Source organism: Terrapene carolina, unplaced genomic scaffold (assembly GCF_002925995.2).
Source record: "Terrapene carolina triunguis isolate 2854851 unplaced genomic scaffold, T_m_triunguis-2.0 Scaffold523, whole genome shotgun sequence".
In the NCBI taxonomy this organism is placed as follows: domain Eukaryota; kingdom Metazoa; phylum Chordata; order Testudines; family Emydidae; genus Terrapene; species Terrapene triunguis.
The window spans coordinates 782,827-803,939 of NW_020664874.1; the positions used below are offsets into that span (position 1 = coordinate 782,827).

A 21,113-nucleotide genomic window follows, 5' to 3' on the forward strand; every position below is an offset into this window, starting at 1 on the left:
TCTACTTGGTTATTTCATAGGCTTTACTGTCCCATCCCTCATTGGGCACAGGTCTGTCTGAAATATCCATGGCTGTGATTCTGCGCATTTGACACTTTTATTATTATTTATTATATGTATTTTCATAGCACCTAGGAGCCCTAGTGGCCCAGGCCCCCATTGTGGTAGGTGCTTTAGAAACACAGCATAAAGATGGTCCTTGCTGCAGGGAGCTCACAGTCTAAGACCAGAAACAATATATGGAGACTGACAGACGGGAAAGTACAAGTAAACAATGCGACTGACTTTTAAAATGCTTCTTTTGATGTCCCTGACTTCCTCTTTGTGTGCCTTTTTGTTTTCCCCTGGAAATTGCCAGCATTGCTGCTTTTGACAGCAGTCAGAGTTTACTCTGTGATCATTTAGAAGGGAGGGCAGCATGTACCTGCAGAAGCCTTTTGAGAGGTAGTTGTAATGCTTCTTTTATGTTATGAGTAGTGCAACTTGTAAAGCATCAGCTTGTGCTTCTCCCTGTCTCCTGTAGGGTCCTGTGATTCTCATTTGTCCAGGGCTTTTATTGTGTATGTGTGCGTGGCAGTGGGAGGGTAGAGGATTGGGGTGAAGGTGGAAGGGCAAGAGAAATCCACCAGGATTCTACGGGACCCAGACTTAGGTGAAGGAGGGCCTTCTGGGGCCAATAATTTTACTCCTGGATCAATCAGAAGAGCAGCTTTGGAGTGCCATGAGGCATTGTCAGTCCAAGCAGTGAGCTTTGGACCAGAATCTGCTCCTCTGATCCCCGGGTGGCAGTACGTGGCACTTAAATCTGTATTCAATGAGTTAACATTTGCTTGCTTTATTGTTTCTCTCAGGTTGGGGCAGACGGTTTGACGAAGATGAGTGGCTCAGCACTCAACAATGAGTTCTTCACTTCAGCTGCCCAAGGCTGGAAGGAGAGGTTGTCAGAAGGTGAGTCTCTTGCCCTTGGGAAGCAAGGAGCTGTAAACTGTGAACTTCTGAGGAGTTTCTTATGTGGCATCTCCATTACTGGAGGTTTGCAGCCATGATAGCCCATTTGTTATGATCCTCTTCTAATCTTTTTGTGGGTAAATAATCCTCTTGATCCCCCCAGGATACCACACGGTCTGCCCCCAAGGTCTTCTTTTTCTGCCTTGTGTTCTTCTGCCATCATCTTTCCTTTCCAGTGCCCATAAACGTGCATTGCCCGCTGAACCCCTTAAAATGTGCTCTGCAAATCAAATCTTTCTTTTCATAAGATCTCTGACTAGTGTTTGCTGAGTTCCAATCATCTCCAATATCTTTTTGTTGGTTACACAGCTTATCCATGATATTTTTAGAATTCTTCTATAACACCATAATTCAAAGAACTGTAATTTCTTTATTATCAATTGTTTGCATGTCCGTGTTTCACAGCAGTAATTTAACACAGGCCAAATGTAAGTTTTTTGGAGCTGGACTTTAATATTCAGATTTATGTCTCTTCTCATCAGATGTTTATTCTTCCAGAATGTCTCTCACCCTTGCTGTTTTGGTGCTGATTTCAGTTTCTAATCTTCCATCTTCTATAATGATGCATCCTAAAGCAATAATCTCACTTGCTGTACAGTTGTGTCATTCATTGGAATCTTGCATGTTTTCCCAGGATTCTTGCATATCACCATGTCTGATCCACATTCAGTTCTAGACCATACTCTGCCATATTCCTACATAATCTCCACCAACTTCATCAGACATTCTTCTGAATCAGCCAACAGCACTTTGTCATCTACACAGTGAATGTTATTCACCCATTTTCCAGTCATCTTAATATTTTCTTCTGTTTCTTTAATTAATATCATCAAAGACTCTCTATAAACGTTAAATAAAAGGTGTTTAGTGAATGCATAATGGAGATTTCAGGGAGAAATTCCAGTCCTATAGCGATTTAACAGGTGAAAACAGCTGCACTCAAAATGGTCAGTGAGGACAAAGTGCCAACTAGTGGTTATCCAGACTGCAGACAGAGAGGAGGTTTTATTGGAGACTTGTCCTTTGGAAAAATGTGACGTGCAGCACATAACGAGTGAGCTGAGGCAGAGATACTTGAAAAGTAAAGTGCTGGGATGGTAGTGGAGATGCACTGTTCTCATTAGAAAAGAGGGACTAAACTGGGGTGACCAAACGTGGCTCACTCATTTATACACACGTGCAAACCTGCAGCGGCTATAGGTAAGCAGAGTGAAACATTCCATCTTCATCCAAGCCACACTGTAGTTGGAACTGGCAGTTTCTGTGAGCCACACTTTTATACAGAAGAAAAGGGCAGCCATGTGCCACGTTGCAGAACCGTGTGAGCTTCATTTGTCCCCTGGGCTGCATGCTGACCACTGCTTCTAAATGCATACAGAGATGTTGTTTATCAAAGCAAGTGAGGCACCATTCTATCTCAATTGCTTCATTTCAAAGATGTACTAAAATTATGAATGTCAATGCATCATTGTCTGGATGACAGTGTGGCAGAAACATGCTTTGTGTACCACCGTCATATAGCCAATCTGAGGATTTAGCTGCTAGGTCAGATGCCAAGTCTGGCAGAGCAATATTCCAATCTGTTTGACTGATGCAGCTAATGCTTCTCATTCCCACCATCCCGAGAGAATACTACTTACCAGTCACCTACAGTGGGATCCATGCTGACACACACTTGAAGAAAAACGAACCCTTACTCACTCTACAGCAGGGGCTCTCAAACTTCATTGCACCGCGACTCCCTTCTGACAACAAAAATTACTACACGACCCCAGGAACGGGTACCAAAGCCTGAGCGTGCCCAAGCCCCACCATGCTAGGTGGGGCGGCCAAAGCCCGAGCCCCACTGCCCTGGGCGAGGAGGCCAAACACAAAGCCCAGGGGCTTCAGCCCCAGGCAGGGGGCCTGTAACCTGAGCCTTGCTGCCTAGGGCTGAAGCCCTCAGACTTCGGCTTTGGCCCCAGGCGGTGGAGCTCGAGCTTCAGCAAGTCTAAGCCACCCCTGGCAACCCCATTAAAATGGGGTCGCAACCCACTTTGGGGTCCTGACCCACAGTTTGAGAACCGCGGCTCGACAGTAACTGTGATACTTGGAGATGCTGTAGTCGGGGTGGATCCCATGACCCACCCTTCTTCCCTGCTTTTTGGAGTACTCAGAAATCCCAGGCTTTGAGTTGCCAGGGGCCTGAGGAAGGCTGGCAGTTGCTCTGCCTTTAATGCTCAAGTACAGGAGCATGAGGAGGCCCAAGGTGCACATGCGGCTTTGAAAAGTTTCCTATCTCACACATGAGGCACATGTGCACCTACAGTGGGATCCACACAGACTACAGCGTATCAAAGAACCACAGTTACTGTAGGGTAACCAGCTGTTTATTTTCCACACAGAGAGCACATTACACCATTACTCTGTGATCTGCACTGGCTGCCAATTGATTTCTAGAAGAAGGCTAAAGTATTGGTTTTGATTTATACAGTCTTAAATGAATTGGGTCTTGGCAATTTGAGAGAACTGTGGCTCTCACAGTGTAATAGTATGGTAGCTAGGATCCTCTGTGGATCCTTAGTTAACAGTTTTGTGGCTTAAATGGAAGTGGTCTGGCATCTGAGTTCTTGGCTTAGAAATTTCCTTCCCTTCCCATGATCTGCCAGAGTCTGGCTTCATACAACACTGCAAATCTCAGCTGTTTTCCCAGCCTTTTTTTGGGGTGGGGAGGAAGATTTGATTGGCAGAGGGGGAGTAACAGGGAGGGGTATATTCTGGTGTGGGAAGGTTTTTAGGTTTACTTGACGTGTTGTGATAGCTTGTTTTTAACTTTTATGACAGGCACAGTTGGAAAATGAAATAACGTTATTGACCATTTCACTGGGCATTTCTGGACTACAAAAGTGGTGTAATGGCACCCAGCAACACTGCCCAATAGTTTAGAACAAGAAATAAAAAATAATCTTATTTATAGCTGAAATTGAAAGGGGAATTTAAAGAGGCAGAATGCAAGTACCCAAGCTGGAATTTGTTAGGACATTGAGGCTTAATCCCTATTAACTGCAAATACTGCCATAGGATTCTTAAATGACCACAAGACCTTGGTTTTACATCCCCTCTTGAAAGACAGTACGAGTAAACTAATAGTTGCAAGTCAAGGCCATTGTGTTACATCTGTAATAATACATAGTCTGTAAAAGAAACCTTGCTGAACTAGTTCCCAATGCACTGGTTCATCTAAAAAATGACAGGGATCTGAAGTCTGGCTGTCTCTCATGATTGCAATCGGCCTAATTCTTCTTGTTGATTGGCCTTCTTGCTGATATCCCTCTTTGTGTATTGCAGGTGAGTTCACCCCAGAAATGCAACTGAGAATACGTCAGGAGATTGAAAAGGAGAAGAAGGTGGAGCTATGGAAGGAACGATTCTTTGAGAGTTACTATGGTCAAAGGTAAGAAACTGGATTGTCTTTTCTCTCATGGCATGTCCTGAGGCACCAGTTCCCAGAATTCAGAGCTCGTTTTCTTTCATGGGACCCTCTTTTTCACTGGGCTTCTAAGTTGATCGAGGATTAACTCCATCTGGCTGTAATGGAATCACAGAAAAGACCTATTAGATCATCTAGTTAATTCCTGGTCTGTGCTGGATTACTCCCTAAAGCATGGTTTCCAGTGCTTTATCCAGTCTAGCTTTAGTGTTCCTTGCCTGCTGTAGTGGTGGATGTAGTCTAGGCTTCACACCTCTCTTCCCCACCCCCATCCTCACAATTTTGGAAGGTCCATCTCTTAAGTTTCTCTTGGCATATTCCAGCCAACTAAATTATTCGACATTTACTTTGTCTTTGATTGTGGTTTTTGACCTTCACATGTTCCACAGCTATGCAGAACCTTGTGAATTCCCTGTGTGTCTTGATTCACACGCTGTTGAGCTGAACTCTCAGAATAAGTATGGTGTGGATTTCACAGATGGTTCTGTCTGCCTTATTCCTAGCTACAAGCAGCCCTGCCTCCCCACTGTGGGATGAGGGTTTGCAGGACATTTCAGGTTCCTTGATCAGTAGCTGTATGCTATAAGAAAGTGAAAAGAACAGAGGTAGGATTGATATTGTAAAAATAATTAATAAAGTTTTCGTCTCTCTACAGAACTTCAATGATGAGGAGCTGTGCTCAGCTCTGGGACATCACCTCGCCTTCTGCCCATTCATCTGTGCTGCTTTAACCCACATGGAGCTTGGGCTGCTCCAAACCTTATTCTCATGATCATGAGAGTAGCCAAGCTCTGGTGGGTTAGTGACACAGACGAATGTGGGCGCTGGCCGATAGAGATGAGGTCTTAGTTTGGTAAACTGCCCCAAAGGTGAACCCCTTGTTTAAAATACACTTGACAACAGTAGACGTCACTAAAAAGTCAAGTGTCCTTTCCTGCAGTGTCTCCAGGTTCTTGCAGCAGGGGCATTATTTCAGAAAAATGCTTGTGGGGGGAAGAATGGGGGGTGGGAGGGGAAGCTGTCAGCATAAAGAACATTATATGTGATTATAGTATATCCTGAAAAGTATGAGGTGAACCAAAAGTGGAAGACATCATGGAGCATATAGACCTATGAAAAGTCAGGGGGAGGGGAGCAGACCAAAGTCTGGGGAGGGCAACTGCCCCTCTTGGCCTGTAGTAAATGATGCCTCTGCACTAGGGACAACACACTAATGGAGATTCCTTGTACTGTACAAGGGCAGGATTGGAGGGAGCTGCCGATCTGGTTTCTGCACTTCTCAGACATGGATACTGTTGTACCACATGACATCTCTGTCTGCCAAGAGTATCTTCTTGAAAAAGACAATGGTTATGAAACTAACATGTGAGAAAGTGTTTAAAATCATGTTCGTTATCATTGGGCTGGTAGGAATCAATCCCATGGTGCTCTCTGGCTTCAGTAGACATCTGGCTTTTTATTCATGCCACAGACCAAGTTTGTATCAGTAGCTACTGGGGGTGAATGCTACATCAGCTGTTTTTCTGGGAATTCAGGTTCAGATTTCCAGCTTGTTCATTTGTTACCCAGGCTGGTGGGGGATTAGGGGCAGTCTAGTGAGATGCTCCCAGCTTCCTGAGGGTGCAGAGTTGAGAAAGATATTAGGTGTGGAGATCTTTATTCAACTGCAAACAGAAATGCTCTCCTGGAGGAAGTTTATTCCTTAACTTTTTTAGACTGAGGGTGCTTCAGTACTACACAAAATGCTGAAAAAAATGGTGCACTCTCTTGGGGGGTTGTATCCATTTCCAGATCCCTTTTGTAAACTCCAGGTTGTGAGGTTAAGGTCTAGGGGAGCCAGATGGAAGTCCTGTGGGTTTGTTGGAGTGTCCTACTGCTATATCCAGGGATGGCTGCTTAAAGGGAACTTTTATAACCAGCCATAGTAGCTTCTTGTATGTTGAACAGTTTAACCATTGGTCAAATCCTTTTCAGTTTGTGACCTGGGATAATTAGCATCTGTGTAGAAGGAAAGCCATTGGCCATGTAACCGGGCCCCTTTTGGTTGATTTTTAAAGAGCGCTGCTGCAGGACCATTAAGTTCTGTGTGGGTTGGAAGAGTGGTAGCTACAGTGAAGAGCATCAAAAATGGTGGGCTTGAAATCAGGGGAAATGGTATGTGCAAAGTGTTTCTTTAGGTTCTAGTACGGATACAGAACCCTCTGCCCCCATTTTCATGGCAAAAGAATGCTTTTTTCAGACTTACGTTTTACAAAACATAATTTTTCTTTTTTCTTGTTAGTTCTGGAATGAGTCCTGAAGAATCCAAGAGACTGACAACATACACCAGCACTCCTGAAACACAGGCCAGGAATCCACCAGCTGAACAGATGAAATGCATGCCAGTCTCCAAGGCACCACCCAGTAAAGAAGAGAGAACTCCTCTGTCAGAGTCTAAAGCACAAGCAGTGCAGGTACCACCACCAGCAGTGAAAAAAGGAGGAGAGGAAAAAAGAGAAGATGTGCATCCCCAATCAGGCAAACCTGCAGCATCAGTAAATTCCTCAGATAACAATGCACTGAAACGTAATGACCAAACTCTCTCTAGGCCTCTGAAGGATACTGAGGAATCCATGCAAGAGAAGCCACAAGCTGCCTCTGGTCAGAAGCCAGAACAAGAAAGACAGCACACTCCATCCAAGGATCTGTCAGTAAAGGAGGACACAAGCACCTCAGCCTTGGCCCCAAACAAACCAAAGAGCCCCAAAGCAGGCGAAGCGGTGGCAAGCATGGCGAGTCAAGTGACTCCACAGGAGACACCTAAAAAGGAACCCCCTGCAACTGAACAAATGGATGTCAGTGCTGAGGGCCTCAAGAGGAAGTCAGAGAGTCAGGAAGAAGCACCAATCAGTCCTGAAAAAAAGCCACGAATCATGGACAGCTGCCAGCACCAGCAGTCATTTCGGACCCAACCACAGTCCTTTCCTGCGGCTGGGGAGGGGGCACAGGGGCGAAAGGTTCCCCCACTCAAGGTAAAGGAAACTGGAGACAAGTCCATCATGGGGTTATACAGGCCACTTCCACTGGTAACTCTTACAAAAATGTTTTGCCGCTGTTTTGATTTCAACTGTCCATGTAAATCCCGCTACGTGCATGTTATAGTAATGAAAGTATTTGATACAGGAATCCCAAAGCCCTGCTATTTGGCCACGGGAGTCTTCTGGCCTGCTGATCAGGTTAAATAAGGCTCTCTAACACATGCACACTTGTCAAAGGGTATTTCAGGTCAATAGGGAGGAGTGTGCAGTGCACTATAGATGTGTGAACATCCCCAAAGACTTGAATAGTGGATGAGGATTGAGGGATATTGGCAGCTTCCCACATTATGTCAAACAAAAAACAGCTATCCACCTCGGCTCAACAGAGCGCCAGGACCTAAAGACGATGTATGACTCCTTTGGGGCTTGGTGTGACTGACTGGATGCAATGTGCTGTCTCTCAATCCGAGCAGAAAATGGGAAAGACTTTTTGGGGTGGCCTCTCAGCTCTAAAAGCCCACCACCTGCTGAGGCTTAGCAAGAGCTTAGATTCCTGCTGCAATCTAGATGTAGGAAAGGGAGCAATATATCAGCCACTGGTGTAAGGGAAAAATAAAAGAGAGGCTGTGAAGGGAAGGTTCCTAAATGTGATATATTTATCAAATATCTTTACTACTACTGACCATTTGGAAACCATCCAATTGGCAAATAATGGACATACTTTTTAAGGTCATGTGACACTGTCTCTGCCAACAGGGCTGTGTGTATACAGATAGCTGCAGCTCCTTCACTGGCAGTGTGTTATACACAATGATAGAACTTCAGATGTCTACCTCATATGGTAATATTTTCAAAAATAGGCCCCACTTTTGTGGATGCAAAAGCATGGGTACAAATAATTATTGATGTAAAATTGTTCCCACAGTTACTTGCACCCACAGTTTAGCATTTCTGAATGCTACAGATTTAAAATTTGTGTCTCTTTTCTACTTTTTTCCAGATTCCTGTCTCCAGAATCTCCCCGATGCCATTTCTTGCTAGCCAGGTCTCTCCCAGGGCTTACTTTCCAACCTCTGTCACCAGTCCTGGAAGAACAGGGGCCAGGACTTTGGCAGACATCAAAGCAAAAGCCCAGCTGGCCAAGGCCCAGAGGGCAGCTGCTGCAGCAGCAGCAGCCGCCGCTGCTGCCTCCAATGGGGGAGCCATCCCAGGGCCTGGTCCAGGAGGTGGTGGTGGCCCAGGAGGGGGAGGAAGAGAGGAGAAGAGTAGTACAGCAACAAATGGAACCAATGAAACTGGAATTAAAGGCAGTGCACTGGAACTGGCAGGAACTGGAAGCGGGGGAAGTACGAGAAGGCCTTTTCCCCATTGTCCAGGGACCCATTCCCAAGCGGAGACCCAGGCCACAGAGCGGACATCACCTCTCAGTGTCTCTAGAGCACAACTACAGCAAACGCCCACAGTACAATCCAGAACTGCAACCAGCAACAAAGGCAAAGATTCATCATCACCAGCTCCACCAGCATTAGAGAAAATGAACAGAATAAAAGTGAGCCCTCCAAATGTGACTGTAAGTCAGGTTTCCAGACCATCCGTGGTCTCAAGCCACATATATACTCTCAGTAATGACAGACAAGAGAAAGCACCTTCAGCTCCAGCAGCTCTAAGCCAGATCTCAGGGGCACCACCTGTCAGGGACGAAGCAGTCTATGTCAATGTATCCAGAGCAGGTGCTGACAAAAATGTGACTAAGTCAGCACTTACTGCCACCGAAGAGATCAGCTTAAGTATTCCTAAGAGCAAACCTCTTTCCCCTCGGATGTCTTCGCAGGCAGTGGTAACCTCAGAAACTCAGGCTGCTGTTATGGTAGCATCTACTATCTCTACTCCATCCTATAGCACTTTGTCAGTAGCCCCTAGCCTTAAAGTACATATAGCTCCCTTGAGCACAAGTGGGCCCCTCCTGAAGACAAGCTCCAGTATTCCTGCTAACAATCCCTTGGTCACCCAGCTGCTCCAAGGTAAAGATGTCCCAATGGAACTAATCATGCCTAAGCCTCTCACCAAAGTAGAAATGAAAACTGTCCCACTAGCTCCAAATGAATCAAAAGGGTTGGCATTTTCCAGTGCCACAAGCACAGCTGGGAATGGCTCTGGAGGGGAAAGTGGTGAGAGACAATCAAATTTAGCCATGCAGCAACTTGGAAAGATATTTTTCCCAAGCAGGCAGTTGCCCCATGTTCCAAGGACCTTTCCCCTCTTTTCCGGAAAGGACCTGAGGAGCACTAGTATTGACCAATACCAGTGTCAAGAGGCACTCGACAAAGCCACTCAAGAGCAGATCCTTCAGACTCTTATCAAGCGGGTCCAGAGGCAGAATCTATTCTCAGTCTTGCAGCCTTCACAGCTCAGCCTCGTTCACTCAGGTTTCCAGTTAGACAACAGCTCCACCAGTCAGAGATTCATGCTGGGTTTCATGGGCAGGAGGACATCCAAGCCTGCCATGTCTGGCCATTACCTGCTGAATATTTCCACCTATGGTCGCGGGTCGGAGAGTTTCAGGAGAGGTCTGTCCATGAATCCTGAGAACCGCTTGTGTCTGAATGATCCTTCTGATGATCCAAAAATAGAATTTGGGGAATGTGAAGAAATAGCTGGCAGTGGTAGCAGCAGTGATGAAGGAGATGCAGATGATGAGAGTACTGGTGATGAACATGAACATATCACTGTAAAAGAGGAATCCCTGGTTTCCCAGGTCTCTGGCCAGCATGAAAGAGAACAGAGATCACACAGTGTAAACGCTTCTTCAGATTGCAATTTGCCTGTTAGACAGAATGTAAAGAAGGAGGCCATCTTATCTCAGCAAGCAGCAGCCAGCCAGGAGAGTGTTCACCAGTTCCCAGGAGGCCAGGTGTTTGATGGAACTGCATTAGCAAGAGATTTAATTCAGGCAGCCCAGGAGCAAATGGCACATGCTATGAGGGGAAAAATGATGCACAGCAAAGCTGAGGCTTACAGCGCTTCTGCACCATCTGCAGACTCTGTGTTGCAGCAGCCTCCACTGCTTTCCCATTCGCACCCTCCAAAGCTATATGGAAACACTGCAGCACAGCTCATTGGTCCTAGTTATAGTGGCACTATAAATGTCTCCACCTCTCCCGACGTGAACCAAGGGTCTCTCATGACTGGGCTATCCGAGTGCAATCAGTTGGCCAGTAGCATGGGGAACGTCATGTCTTTCTCTGTGACTGTAACCACCATTCCCGCCAGCCAGGCTATGAACCCTGGCAACCACAATCAGACCATCCCAGTTCAAGCCTTTGGTGATGACAACAACATGGAGGATTCGCCTTCTAAATGCTACTGCAGGTTGAAAGCCATGATCATGTGCAAGGGTTGTGGTGCCTTCTGCCATGATGACTGCATCGGCCCCTCTAAGCTCTGTGTCTCCTGCCTTGTAGTACGGTAACTGAGACATATGAGATGAGGAGAAGGATGGCTTGGTTTTGTGCCTCCTTTTGAAATTCTTCGCAGGAAGAAAGAGGAGTTTTACTGCCTTGCACAAGAGACACATTACTGAATCAGGAATACAGAGTAGCGTTCTTCTTTCACTGAAGAAAGAGCACCTTGTTGTATAGTGAGTCTAAGCGAGCTCAACTATGTGAATTGTGACAAGAGTTTGCACTTAAGGAATCATGTAAATATGTCACATTATTTTGTTTAAAAATTATTTTTTCAATCTTTTAGGAGACAATGTTTGACTTGTACTGCAGATTCATTAACCACACCTCCTCTCAGTCTCTATCCCAGGTTAGCCTAAGCTCTGCTCTATATTAATGAGAGAACTTCCAGCCAAACTTTAGCCCCTTGGTCTTTCCATGGCAAAAGAGAAGAACAGGAAAAATTAAAAGAACTGGGAGCTCGAAAAGATTTAAGCCTTTATACTATCTGGCACAGAATTTTGAGGTTTGGAGCATCAGTTCAGGGTTGGCTCAGTCTTTTGTTAATTCAGATGTTTGGGAAGTGGGAGGCATTAGTGTTATAACAGCCTTTCAAATGGTTGCCTATCAGTTTCCCCCTGACTCTAGGTTTCGGGAAGCCAAAGTGGGTCGTGCAATAGTGGCTGGGGTTTTTTGGTTGCATATCATTCCCTTTCCAACTCATCAGTTATAACAACATTGTCCATGGGAAGGCAACACTTTCGTTCTCAACTACTTCTGGGAGATTGAAAAGGCAACTCTAGTAGTCATCATCTTCAAGAACTCAAGTAATAAAAAGCAACTAGTGACTATCAGCAACTCTAGGAGACCATTTAAAGCAGAGATCTCTAATATGAATTGAACTACATGTCAGAAACTTGCTTTATTAGGCATTACAGTGTTAGTACTGAGATGTCTCCCCCCCCCAATTTCCAACCATCAAACATGACAATACATTACACAAGTTAAACGCACTAAATGACACCTGCTGACATATTGTTTGCCAGGAAGCTTGCCATGGCTAATGAGGACCTCCACAATAAGCTAATTTATGTAGAAGATCATATATCTAGCTAAGTGCAAGGCATGGAACACAAGGGTTGGGTTGGCTGCATCATTGTCCCCTGAGGACATTTCTTCAAGTTTCAAAACATCAAATCCTTTGGCCTGATCTCCAGTTTTTATTCAGAGACCCAGGATTCTAGCAATAGAAGTCACACGTCAAGAATGGGGAGCACTGGCAGAAGTATGGGGGATCATAGGACTGGCATAGTGGGGGCTACTGTCATGAATGAGATTACTGGCAAAGCTGTGTGTGAGGAGATGATCCAGTGCTGGCCTATCTAATGCCAGGTTGCAGCTAGTGATATCAATCCTTCACTCTCAAAAGCATTAATTTTCACAGTGTTGCCCAAATTAATCAATCAGAATTGAACAGGTATTACAGCACCATCATCTCAGCAACAAGAATGTATAACAGGCCAACCAGTAAAGTACTTAAATGCCCATCCCTTCCCACAGTGTGAGAGTTAAGCAAACTCCAACTCACATTTCACAGTATCAAAGCACTAGGTTATCTATAGGTAAAGTCCTCTTCCCAGCAAAGAACCTCCGGCTCAAGAATCACATCCAGTTCCATGTTGTCTCTGTTTGAGAAACAAATACGTTGATTAGATAGAAATTCATGTATCTTTTTGATGAAAGGGCATAGAAATCACTTTTAATCCAAAGTCATTTTTAAAATGAAGCAATATTAAAAAAGTAGGTGTGATAAGTTATCAGTAGATATCCCATTAGCTAGTCCTCTCAGAACTTTGGGCTCTTTTTCCAGTTTGAATGTACTCCTCCTCCTTCTCCTCACATGAAAAGAGTATCTGGGGTGCTGTTGTTAAATATAGGCAATGTAGATGACTGTACATAATGCATTTTATTTGGCAATTTATTTGTTGATAAGAAAGTTGAGTGCCTAACCCCTCCCTGCCTGTCTGTGGGTGCCACCTTCCAAACCGAGATCAACAACAGTGAAATATCATAAACTGTATTATATTCCTATCTTCAGTCTTGCTCAGCCTAAATTTGTTGGGGGAGTATGTCCCCTAATTGTACCTAGGTAAATATTTTTAAATCCATCGCTCCATGGCAGAAAAATTAACACCAACAAAAGTAGCACCTTGTTTTTTATGACAAGCCAAATATGCACTGTCAGCAACATTTCACCAGTAAGCAAACAATATCCCCAGATTTGGCACATACCAGATGCTATAGCTAGTGATGCTGGTGTGCATACAAAAAAGCAAACCAAGCAAAAGAACCATTTTGGCTTCTGCCATGCAAAAACACTTATTCTGTAATAGAGGTGTACTTTTGTTTTACGGGCCTAATGCATTCTAGGGCAAGTGCCCATTAGGGTAGTAATGCAATACTTCCAATTTTCCTCTTCCCCAGTGCAAGAAGCAGTTCTGCAGCATCCTTTGAATTATGGGATACAGTGTCAGATGGATATTATGGTAGCTAACTGGCAACTAAAATGAACAAGACTCCTGTTCTCTGAAGCACTCAGAGAGATATATCCATTTCTCAAGTATCAGAGGGGTAGCCGTGTTAGTCTGGATCTGTAAAAGCAGCAGAGAGTCCTGTGGCACCTTATAGACTAACAGACGTATAGGAGCATGAGCTTTCGTGGGTGAATGCCCACTTCTTCGGATGCATGACATCTATAAGGTGCCACAGGACTCTTTGCTGCTTTTACATATCCATTTCTGTTTCCTTGCTATCTCAGGGCTTGTCTACACAGGAAAGTTTTACCAGTTATACCGGTATAATGATTTATCTTCTTCTTTCTTGCCACTTCCCTAATCAGGGTCAACAACTTTTATAGCCTTCTTCCAAAGGCTTCATGATTGTACGCCAGGCTGTCCTGCCAATTGGTCTAAAGTCAGTTGATATCCAGTCTGTGTACCGAGTTTTTGGTCTCCCCATTGGTCATAGGTACACATAACTCCTCCTTCCCAACTGACATAAACTAAACCAAAACAGGCACTCCTTTGCTGGGTCTATGCATTCCCACAGTTTAGATTATGGAACCTGAATTGCAGCATTAGGATGACATGCTGTAACTCCCCTGTGTGGATGCTGCAGGCATGAACTAAAGAGTACCTAGTTTTTGTTGACTTAGCCCTGTTTAAAACACAAACTAGATACCTTTTCGTTCTCGCCCCCACATGGCCTGTGCAGGGGAGATACAGCTTGTCATGCTAGTGCCCACTGCAATTCACCCCCCATTCCAAACTGGGGGTCATGTAGACAAGCCCTTACACCAGAATAATAGTGATGTCCAGGGGGAGTTATATTGGTATAATTATATCAGTTTTTAAATCCACACCTTAGTTTATACAGGTGTCATTTTCCTACGTTGACAAGCCTCATAAGAAGGGAGTAGAAGACATTGAGGGAACAGCACAAAGTGGCCTGTGGGCCCGTTTGTGTTGGTTGGGATTTTATGCCTGTTGCAACTTTCACTTTAAAAGAGCTGAAGTTTTATTTTCAGCAGTATATTTTAAAATAGAAGTAGAGCCCCTAATTTTGATTCTAGCTCTCAAGTCCCTTACAAATTGTGGTGTCACTTCAGTTGGAGTTTGCATGTCTGGCTTCCCATGTTCTGTACACCTGTTTCTCTGTGTGATGCTGCTTGTGAGTCATAAGTAGCTGCTGTTGCATGAAATACTACTGCAGGAACTGAATTACTTTACAGAGTCATTATCCCAGCAAGAAGGGAACTAGATCTAGTAAGTGTCCAATTTGGATTTGTAATGACCAGTAAGATGTCAGTAGGACTCCACAGTCCTTTTTAGTGGTCACTATAACCTTATTAGATGGTGATCTAGAGGTTTACAGCTCAGTTTAGTGCCTTAGCTATATGTGGTTGGGTTAATAGTTTTACAGTTGATACCCCTTCCCAATACAATGAATCCTCTTGGCTGGAAGGTTTTGCTCTTACCACAATTAAACAAGCTCTTTATCTGGAACTTGACAGAACAGTATCCCTAGGTTCACCAGCGGGCGTTACACGGCTAGGTAACCATTAGAAAGGATGGGGTTTGGATTACTGAACATTTCAACAAGAATAGGCCTGCCCAAAACCATGAAAGCTTTGCACATTTCACAGTGCTGGGTATTGAATAACAGTTGTTTCAGATAGGAAAACCTGAACCAGAGTAGGAGTATTCCCTTTGTTAGTCAGCAGTCTTAGTGCTGAGACTTTTCCCTTCAGCCCCAGTTCTTTCTAATCGTCTGTCCTAAAATATTTCCTCCAGCAAAATAATAAACCTTTCCTATTGGCTACTGTTAATCAAGGGACATTGTGGAGTAGTTTAGACATAACATTTTTGGCTTTGGCATCCAGATATTACAGTGATAGCACTTTATAATAAATGCCAATGTAAAAATAGAATACTCAAAATATTTTACAACACCTAATGTCAAAGCAATGTTTGTGACATAAAACATTACAACAAGAAAAGGTTATTTAGATTTAAATCTTCCCCTGATTGGATTGCAATCTAGACCCTGCAGCATGAGAACCAGAAAGTGAAACTGATCCGTCTAGTTTCACAGTTCAGTGCAAAGAATAAATACTTTTATATACACATTCCATGAATGGAGAAGTAAATGGAATTTTAGAAATGATTTTCAAGTTTCTGAGATAGCATTAGTAACAGGGAAGGAAACTTGTTTTTAGGTTGACAATGTCTCTTTTTAAATGTGAGGAAAAGATTGATACTATGTAAACGATGGACCCTATTGGCAGAGTTGTACTTAAGTTTGCAACAGTAAAAATGTTAAGGAAGCCATTTCCTGGAAGTTAATTATTGAACAGATGAGTAACTTCCAGATGTCCTCACAGCTGGTCATTACTGCTTAAATTATGTCAATTTAAATTGTTCTAGAGGCTGTTAAGATGATTATGGGCCCAATTCTTTCTCACTCACGAGTGGTCCCGTGGAATACAAGAATATACGTGTGAGCAAAGGCTGCAGTGCTGGACACACTAATTGGAACTGGGCTGTGTTTGCTTTAGTCCAATGAGGAAGGCTTTCCGCATTTCATTTAGAGTAATTTTTCAAAAATAGCCACCAGTTTTAGGATGCCTCAATCCTGGGGACTGGATTCTGCTGAGTGTCTACAATTCCAGCTTTCAGCACCTCTGAAAATCAGGCCTAAGGATGTTAGGTGGAGCACTCAAAATTGAAGATTACAGTGGAGGTGGGAGGACAAGGGGTGGCATCCTCCCATTTGGGTGTTGCCACCTGTTGCAGCTAGCATGGCTTTTATCACCGGAGGGGAAGAGCCCATTGTTAGGAAGTTACTGCCTATGATATCTCACAGCTCTGGAAACTATCCTCAGTTAATCCAGAGTGCATGAAACCAGCATGGGTGAGAGAGAGTCTCTTAGAAACTTCAAGTCCTGTTGCCACCAGGGGGAGAATGGCTTAAACATTTGCTAGGATGACCATGAGTTTTCTTTGTTACTTTTTTTTAATGCTATACGTTTGATACAAAAGAAGATCAATTTTAAGAGCTTACAGTAATATATTTTAAGTAATATATATTTTAATATTTGTGTAAAAAATGACAAAGGAAGATTTGTGAACTAGATATACAGGGTATTGTGTGTGTGCAGTTTCTCAGCAGGGCCGAGACGATTTCCCTGGCAGGGGAACTGAAAGCACTTAGGTTTTCCATTAATGCAATAAAAGTCGGGATTCTTAAAACAAAAATCCAATAGTGTTTACCAGATGCTCTTTCATTTTGTTTGGCCACAAGGCTTGTAAACATGATTTAGAAGATGATAAACTTTTGTCTGTCTTTTGCCTTTTTAAAAGGGACTTAAATTGGAATAGAGGGTATGTATAGAAAAATCAAGGTGACACCATTTTAAAAGTCATATTTTTTCACAAATAATATAGAAGAATCATATTTTACATAAGAATTTTAAGTATTTGAAAAAAATATGTATATAAATATACTGTATGTACTTCATATATTCTTTTATTTTACGTTTAATTGTATTAAAACTATTTGAGCTGGTTGGAGTTCCTACCTATGTATTAACGTAAAAGAGAGAGAGATGAGCACTGCCTCTTACCATTGAAGCTCCGCAAAGAATGAATTGGAATAGTTTAGCTGGTTTAGAAATACAGTACAGACATCTTTTGCAGTCCTGTGTCCTGTTTGTGTGTCCGTTTATGCTCTATCCTATTTTGCCTCATAAACCCCCAGAACAATCAATGGTGAGAAGACAAGGAGTTGAGGTGGAGCTTTATACAAGCACTGCCAAAGAGACATACCGGTACAAAGCTACTCAACTAAAATCAAAAGCAACCATTCGAATTTTAATCAATGTAGCTAATAGTTTAATCCTTGTGTGATCCTCTGATAGTGCAGATGGGGAATGAATACAACATGCCAAGAGCCTCAGAATATTTGGGATTTCAAGGCAACACTCTCGAATGAGTTTTCTTTTGTAGGCTCTCGGGTCCAATCTCACTGTAGAGGGTGAAGTGTGCCCTGAGTCACTACTGGAAGATGGAATGGGTTCTCTGCTCCTATACTTGGGCAGGACCCCTAGAAAACTCCCTACGGGGAAGCACTAGTAAATCTGCTGAGACTGCTGGCAACATTCCTCATAGGAATTCTGTTTACAAGATGCTGTAACTTGGATACAAGGATTCCCAGAGGTACAAGATCACAAATTATATGAATATAAAAAGGACAAAATTCTAGTTAGAAGGGAAATGATAGGTGGCTGCAGACTACAGTAACAGTCAGCTATGATTCATGTGCATTATATACAGCACATCCAGTGCAGTTTACCTAATAATGGGCCCAAACCTGTGACGTGCTCAGCATCTTCAAGTAACACTGAAATTAGTAGCAGCTGAGGTTGCAGTGCACCTTACAGGATTAGGCTAAAGTCCATAGTGTATGTGTCACCGCTGATTTGTACTGTAATAGCACATCCATTCCCCCACACCCAGTAATTACCATCACAGATCTGTCTGGTTTATTACATAAACAGTAAAGCTCTCATGACAATGTTCAGGGTTATATTAACCCAATCATTCAGGAACACAATACATTTAAGTTGCTGCCCTTTTGATCAGTGGCTCCAATTCTGGGCCTTCCTCTGTCCCCCGGACTCCAACTCTACACACATACAGGGGCTGTAAAGCTAGCAAATCTCCCCAGCAGGAAAGGTCTCCCCTTGGTGGCATAAGAGAGACAGAATTGACTCTGTCAGTCCCTGGTGTGGGGTAATACTGAGTAAGGGAGGAGGCCTGGCTAGAACTTACTGCACTCTGGCTATTCTGGGCTGACAGAAGGCTCAAGAATCTGACGCATAAAGGTGAAACACAGACACATTTGCCCCTTCACCTTTTGGGTGGTGCTGTGCTCAGCTCAGGTGTATCCCCAAATTGGAGCCACTGTGTTTACCATAGCCCAAACCGCCCTGCAGGAACTGCTGGAATCTCAGATAAACAAGAATTGTGTTTACAATAACTCTCTGTGATCGGGGTTCGTGGGAAGGGAAACTGAATGCAAAAAAACCTATTTGATTTGTGTTAAGGGTTTGACTTTAAAGAAAACTCAAAGACAGTTTTGTTGTTGTTATGATTATTTTCCAAACGCCCCAAAATATGCCAGGCCTCTATTTACATACACATCGTGAGATCGTTTTTTAGTAAAGTCGTTTTATCTTTCTATGAATTGCAATCTGCACATTCAAAGGGGTTTTCACTCTGAACAGTTGCACTATAAGAAGGTTACACTGTTTGGGTGTGTATATGTATATATAACTAGAGTGTATATGTGTGTGTATATATACAACTATATTTTACATAAATGTACCTAAAAAGGCTGTAAGTCCATCTCAGGATTCTGGTGACATTAATTTTGAGAACAAAGTTTGAGTTACCACAAGCCTGATGTAGAGTTACAGCTTTTACATTTGTTTTAATATTTAAAATATATGGGTTAGAAAAAATATACAGTATGTGTTGTTTTGATCTGCTGCACTTTGTCTAAACATTCCTAGTCCCGCTGGTACTGCTGCAGCTCCCATCCCTTCCTGCCCCATTTAGAACTTAGAAACCAGCTTTTCCCCTCTGGGTTTTCTTTCAGTGGCACTTCTCAGAGGCTGAATCGTGTTTCTGTTCAAAGAGCTGTGCCAAGAGTTTAATATTCCTGGGTTCGGTCTTTTATAATAAGAAGTCACAGCTGAATCCCAGCCCCAACACTGGGGAAAGTGAGCTGATAGTTGATGCGGCCAGTTGGCAATTGGATTCTAAAATAGTCCCTTTGCAAACTAGCAGAGTCAAGCGATCCAACTTAAATAAGAAATAGTCATTTTCTGTTGTTATCCAGTGATAAGTTGGTACTGAACAATAAGATTATTGTAATTCACTCTCCTCCTTAATAAGGAAATGACCCAATTTCCAGGCATTTAAAAAAACGTAATGGGTCAATTCCATTAAACCAGCAATCACAGCAGAGAGATGTGTGGCCCATAATATTGCAGATTTGCAGATTGGCACAGTTCATTCTACTAAACTGATTCTCTCCCCAAATGAAAAATAAAAATAATTTTAAAAGTCTGCTTCGGGGTCTGCTGTATAAGATTCCACCTTAGCTTCTCACCAGCATTAAGAAGGATCGGAGGAGTGCTAAAAACAGCATTTGTATCTTGTCACTTTGAGATATGTGTGTCCATAGGAGGTAGCACTTTGAAAAGCGAAAGCCTGCCTTGTGGCTTATGTCTTATTGCAGATTAAGTTCCTCTTCCCCTCACTCCTTATTTTTGTCATGTAAAACTACCTGCTTCATAAATGAATGTAAAATACAATAGTTCTTCAGCACATGGATAAATGTGTATTTTATCTTAATGTTTCATTTTATGTTAAATAAAAGCATATGATTTTATGGTCACCATTGTTGTTAATGTCTTTTTAAATGCTGCTCTCTTCTCCTTCAAGAACATGAAGCAGCAAGCTACACAATGCTGAATGACTTAATTTCAGGTCCGGTACTGCAGGAATGCCAAGTATGTTTTTTCCTAAATCATCTCCCTAGATTTCATGGGGAAAGATTTGTTGTGAACACCAAGTTGTTGTTAATCATTTTGCGTTTCTCTTGTGTTTCATCTGAGGATCTCCAATTGCTTTAGAATTACATTAGTGCACTGTAAGATATGAGTAAATATTATCCTCATTCGCATATGAGGAAACTGTGGCATGGACACATTGGCTTTCCCAAGGTCACTTATTGAGTCAACAGTCAGGAATAGAATTCAGGTGTCCTGTCTCCCAGTCTTGTGCTCTAACCACAATACAAACTTCCAACCTGGCAGAGTGTGTTCTCTCCTCTACAGAATCATCAGCTTTCTCCCGTCTTCTCCTGCAGTCCAATCTGTTAAAGTGCATCCCCATTGACAAGTATGATTTTTCCAGCTGAAGCAAAAGTGTGCACAGTTCTGCTGGCATAATAACAGAGTGTAGAGTTATGGAGCCATTCAGCGATTTCAGGCTGGCAGCAGCCCTGGTCTGCCAACAATGTGATTCTTCCCAAGCCTCCTGTGCCTGATACTGACTCTGTTCTAATTTTCTCTCTAACTCCTGCCTCTTATGGGAAAGAGCTAACTGCTCCGCTGAGGCAACACGCAGCTGAACATTTATGTTCTGAATTCCACTATCCCTTTCACCTCCTTAGCCTTTCCTTTCTTGTGCCCTACTTCCATATCGAACACATGACTCATAAAGTCCTATGGATTAGAATGCTCAGAGATGAACTGAGTGTCCTTCAACTGCACCACACCTCCTCCATGTTCCTTAATATATTTCCTTACAAAGATTTCCAAAGCCATGCTCCGGGCAACCCCAGAACTCCCTGCTAACTCCATTCACTCACTCTAACCCTAAATTAAAAGTCACTTACATTCTACTGGCTAGCCTAATATGTAATTTCTAACACGACACAATAAACATTTAATACTATAATGTGGAGGCATCCATCCTAAATGGTAACCCATAAGAATGGCCATAGTGGATCAGACCAAAGGTCCATCTAGCCCAGTATCCTGTCTTC

The 21,113-nt window shown here is 43.1% G+C and overlaps 1 protein-coding gene across 1 annotated transcript in view; it reads left to right on the forward strand.

Annotated features, from left to right (window-relative positions):
* The window catches only part of ASXL2 (ASXL transcriptional regulator 2), a 70,705-nt gene extending 57,220 nt beyond the window's left edge, over positions 1 to 13,485 (forward strand). Inside the window, exons 6-9 of the mRNA XM_029913227.1 lie at positions 852 to 948; positions 4,336 to 4,441; positions 6,759 to 7,488; positions 8,495 to 13,485. Of these exons, the coding sequence (XP_029769087.1) occupies positions 852 to 948; positions 4,336 to 4,441; positions 6,759 to 7,488; positions 8,495 to 10,963 (3,402 nt within the window). The 3' untranslated portion in view covers positions 10,964 to 13,485. The remainder of the gene's footprint in view (positions 1 to 851; positions 949 to 4,335; positions 4,442 to 6,758; positions 7,489 to 8,494) is intronic.
* The last annotated feature ends 7,628 nt before the right edge of the window (positions 13,486 to 21,113 follow it).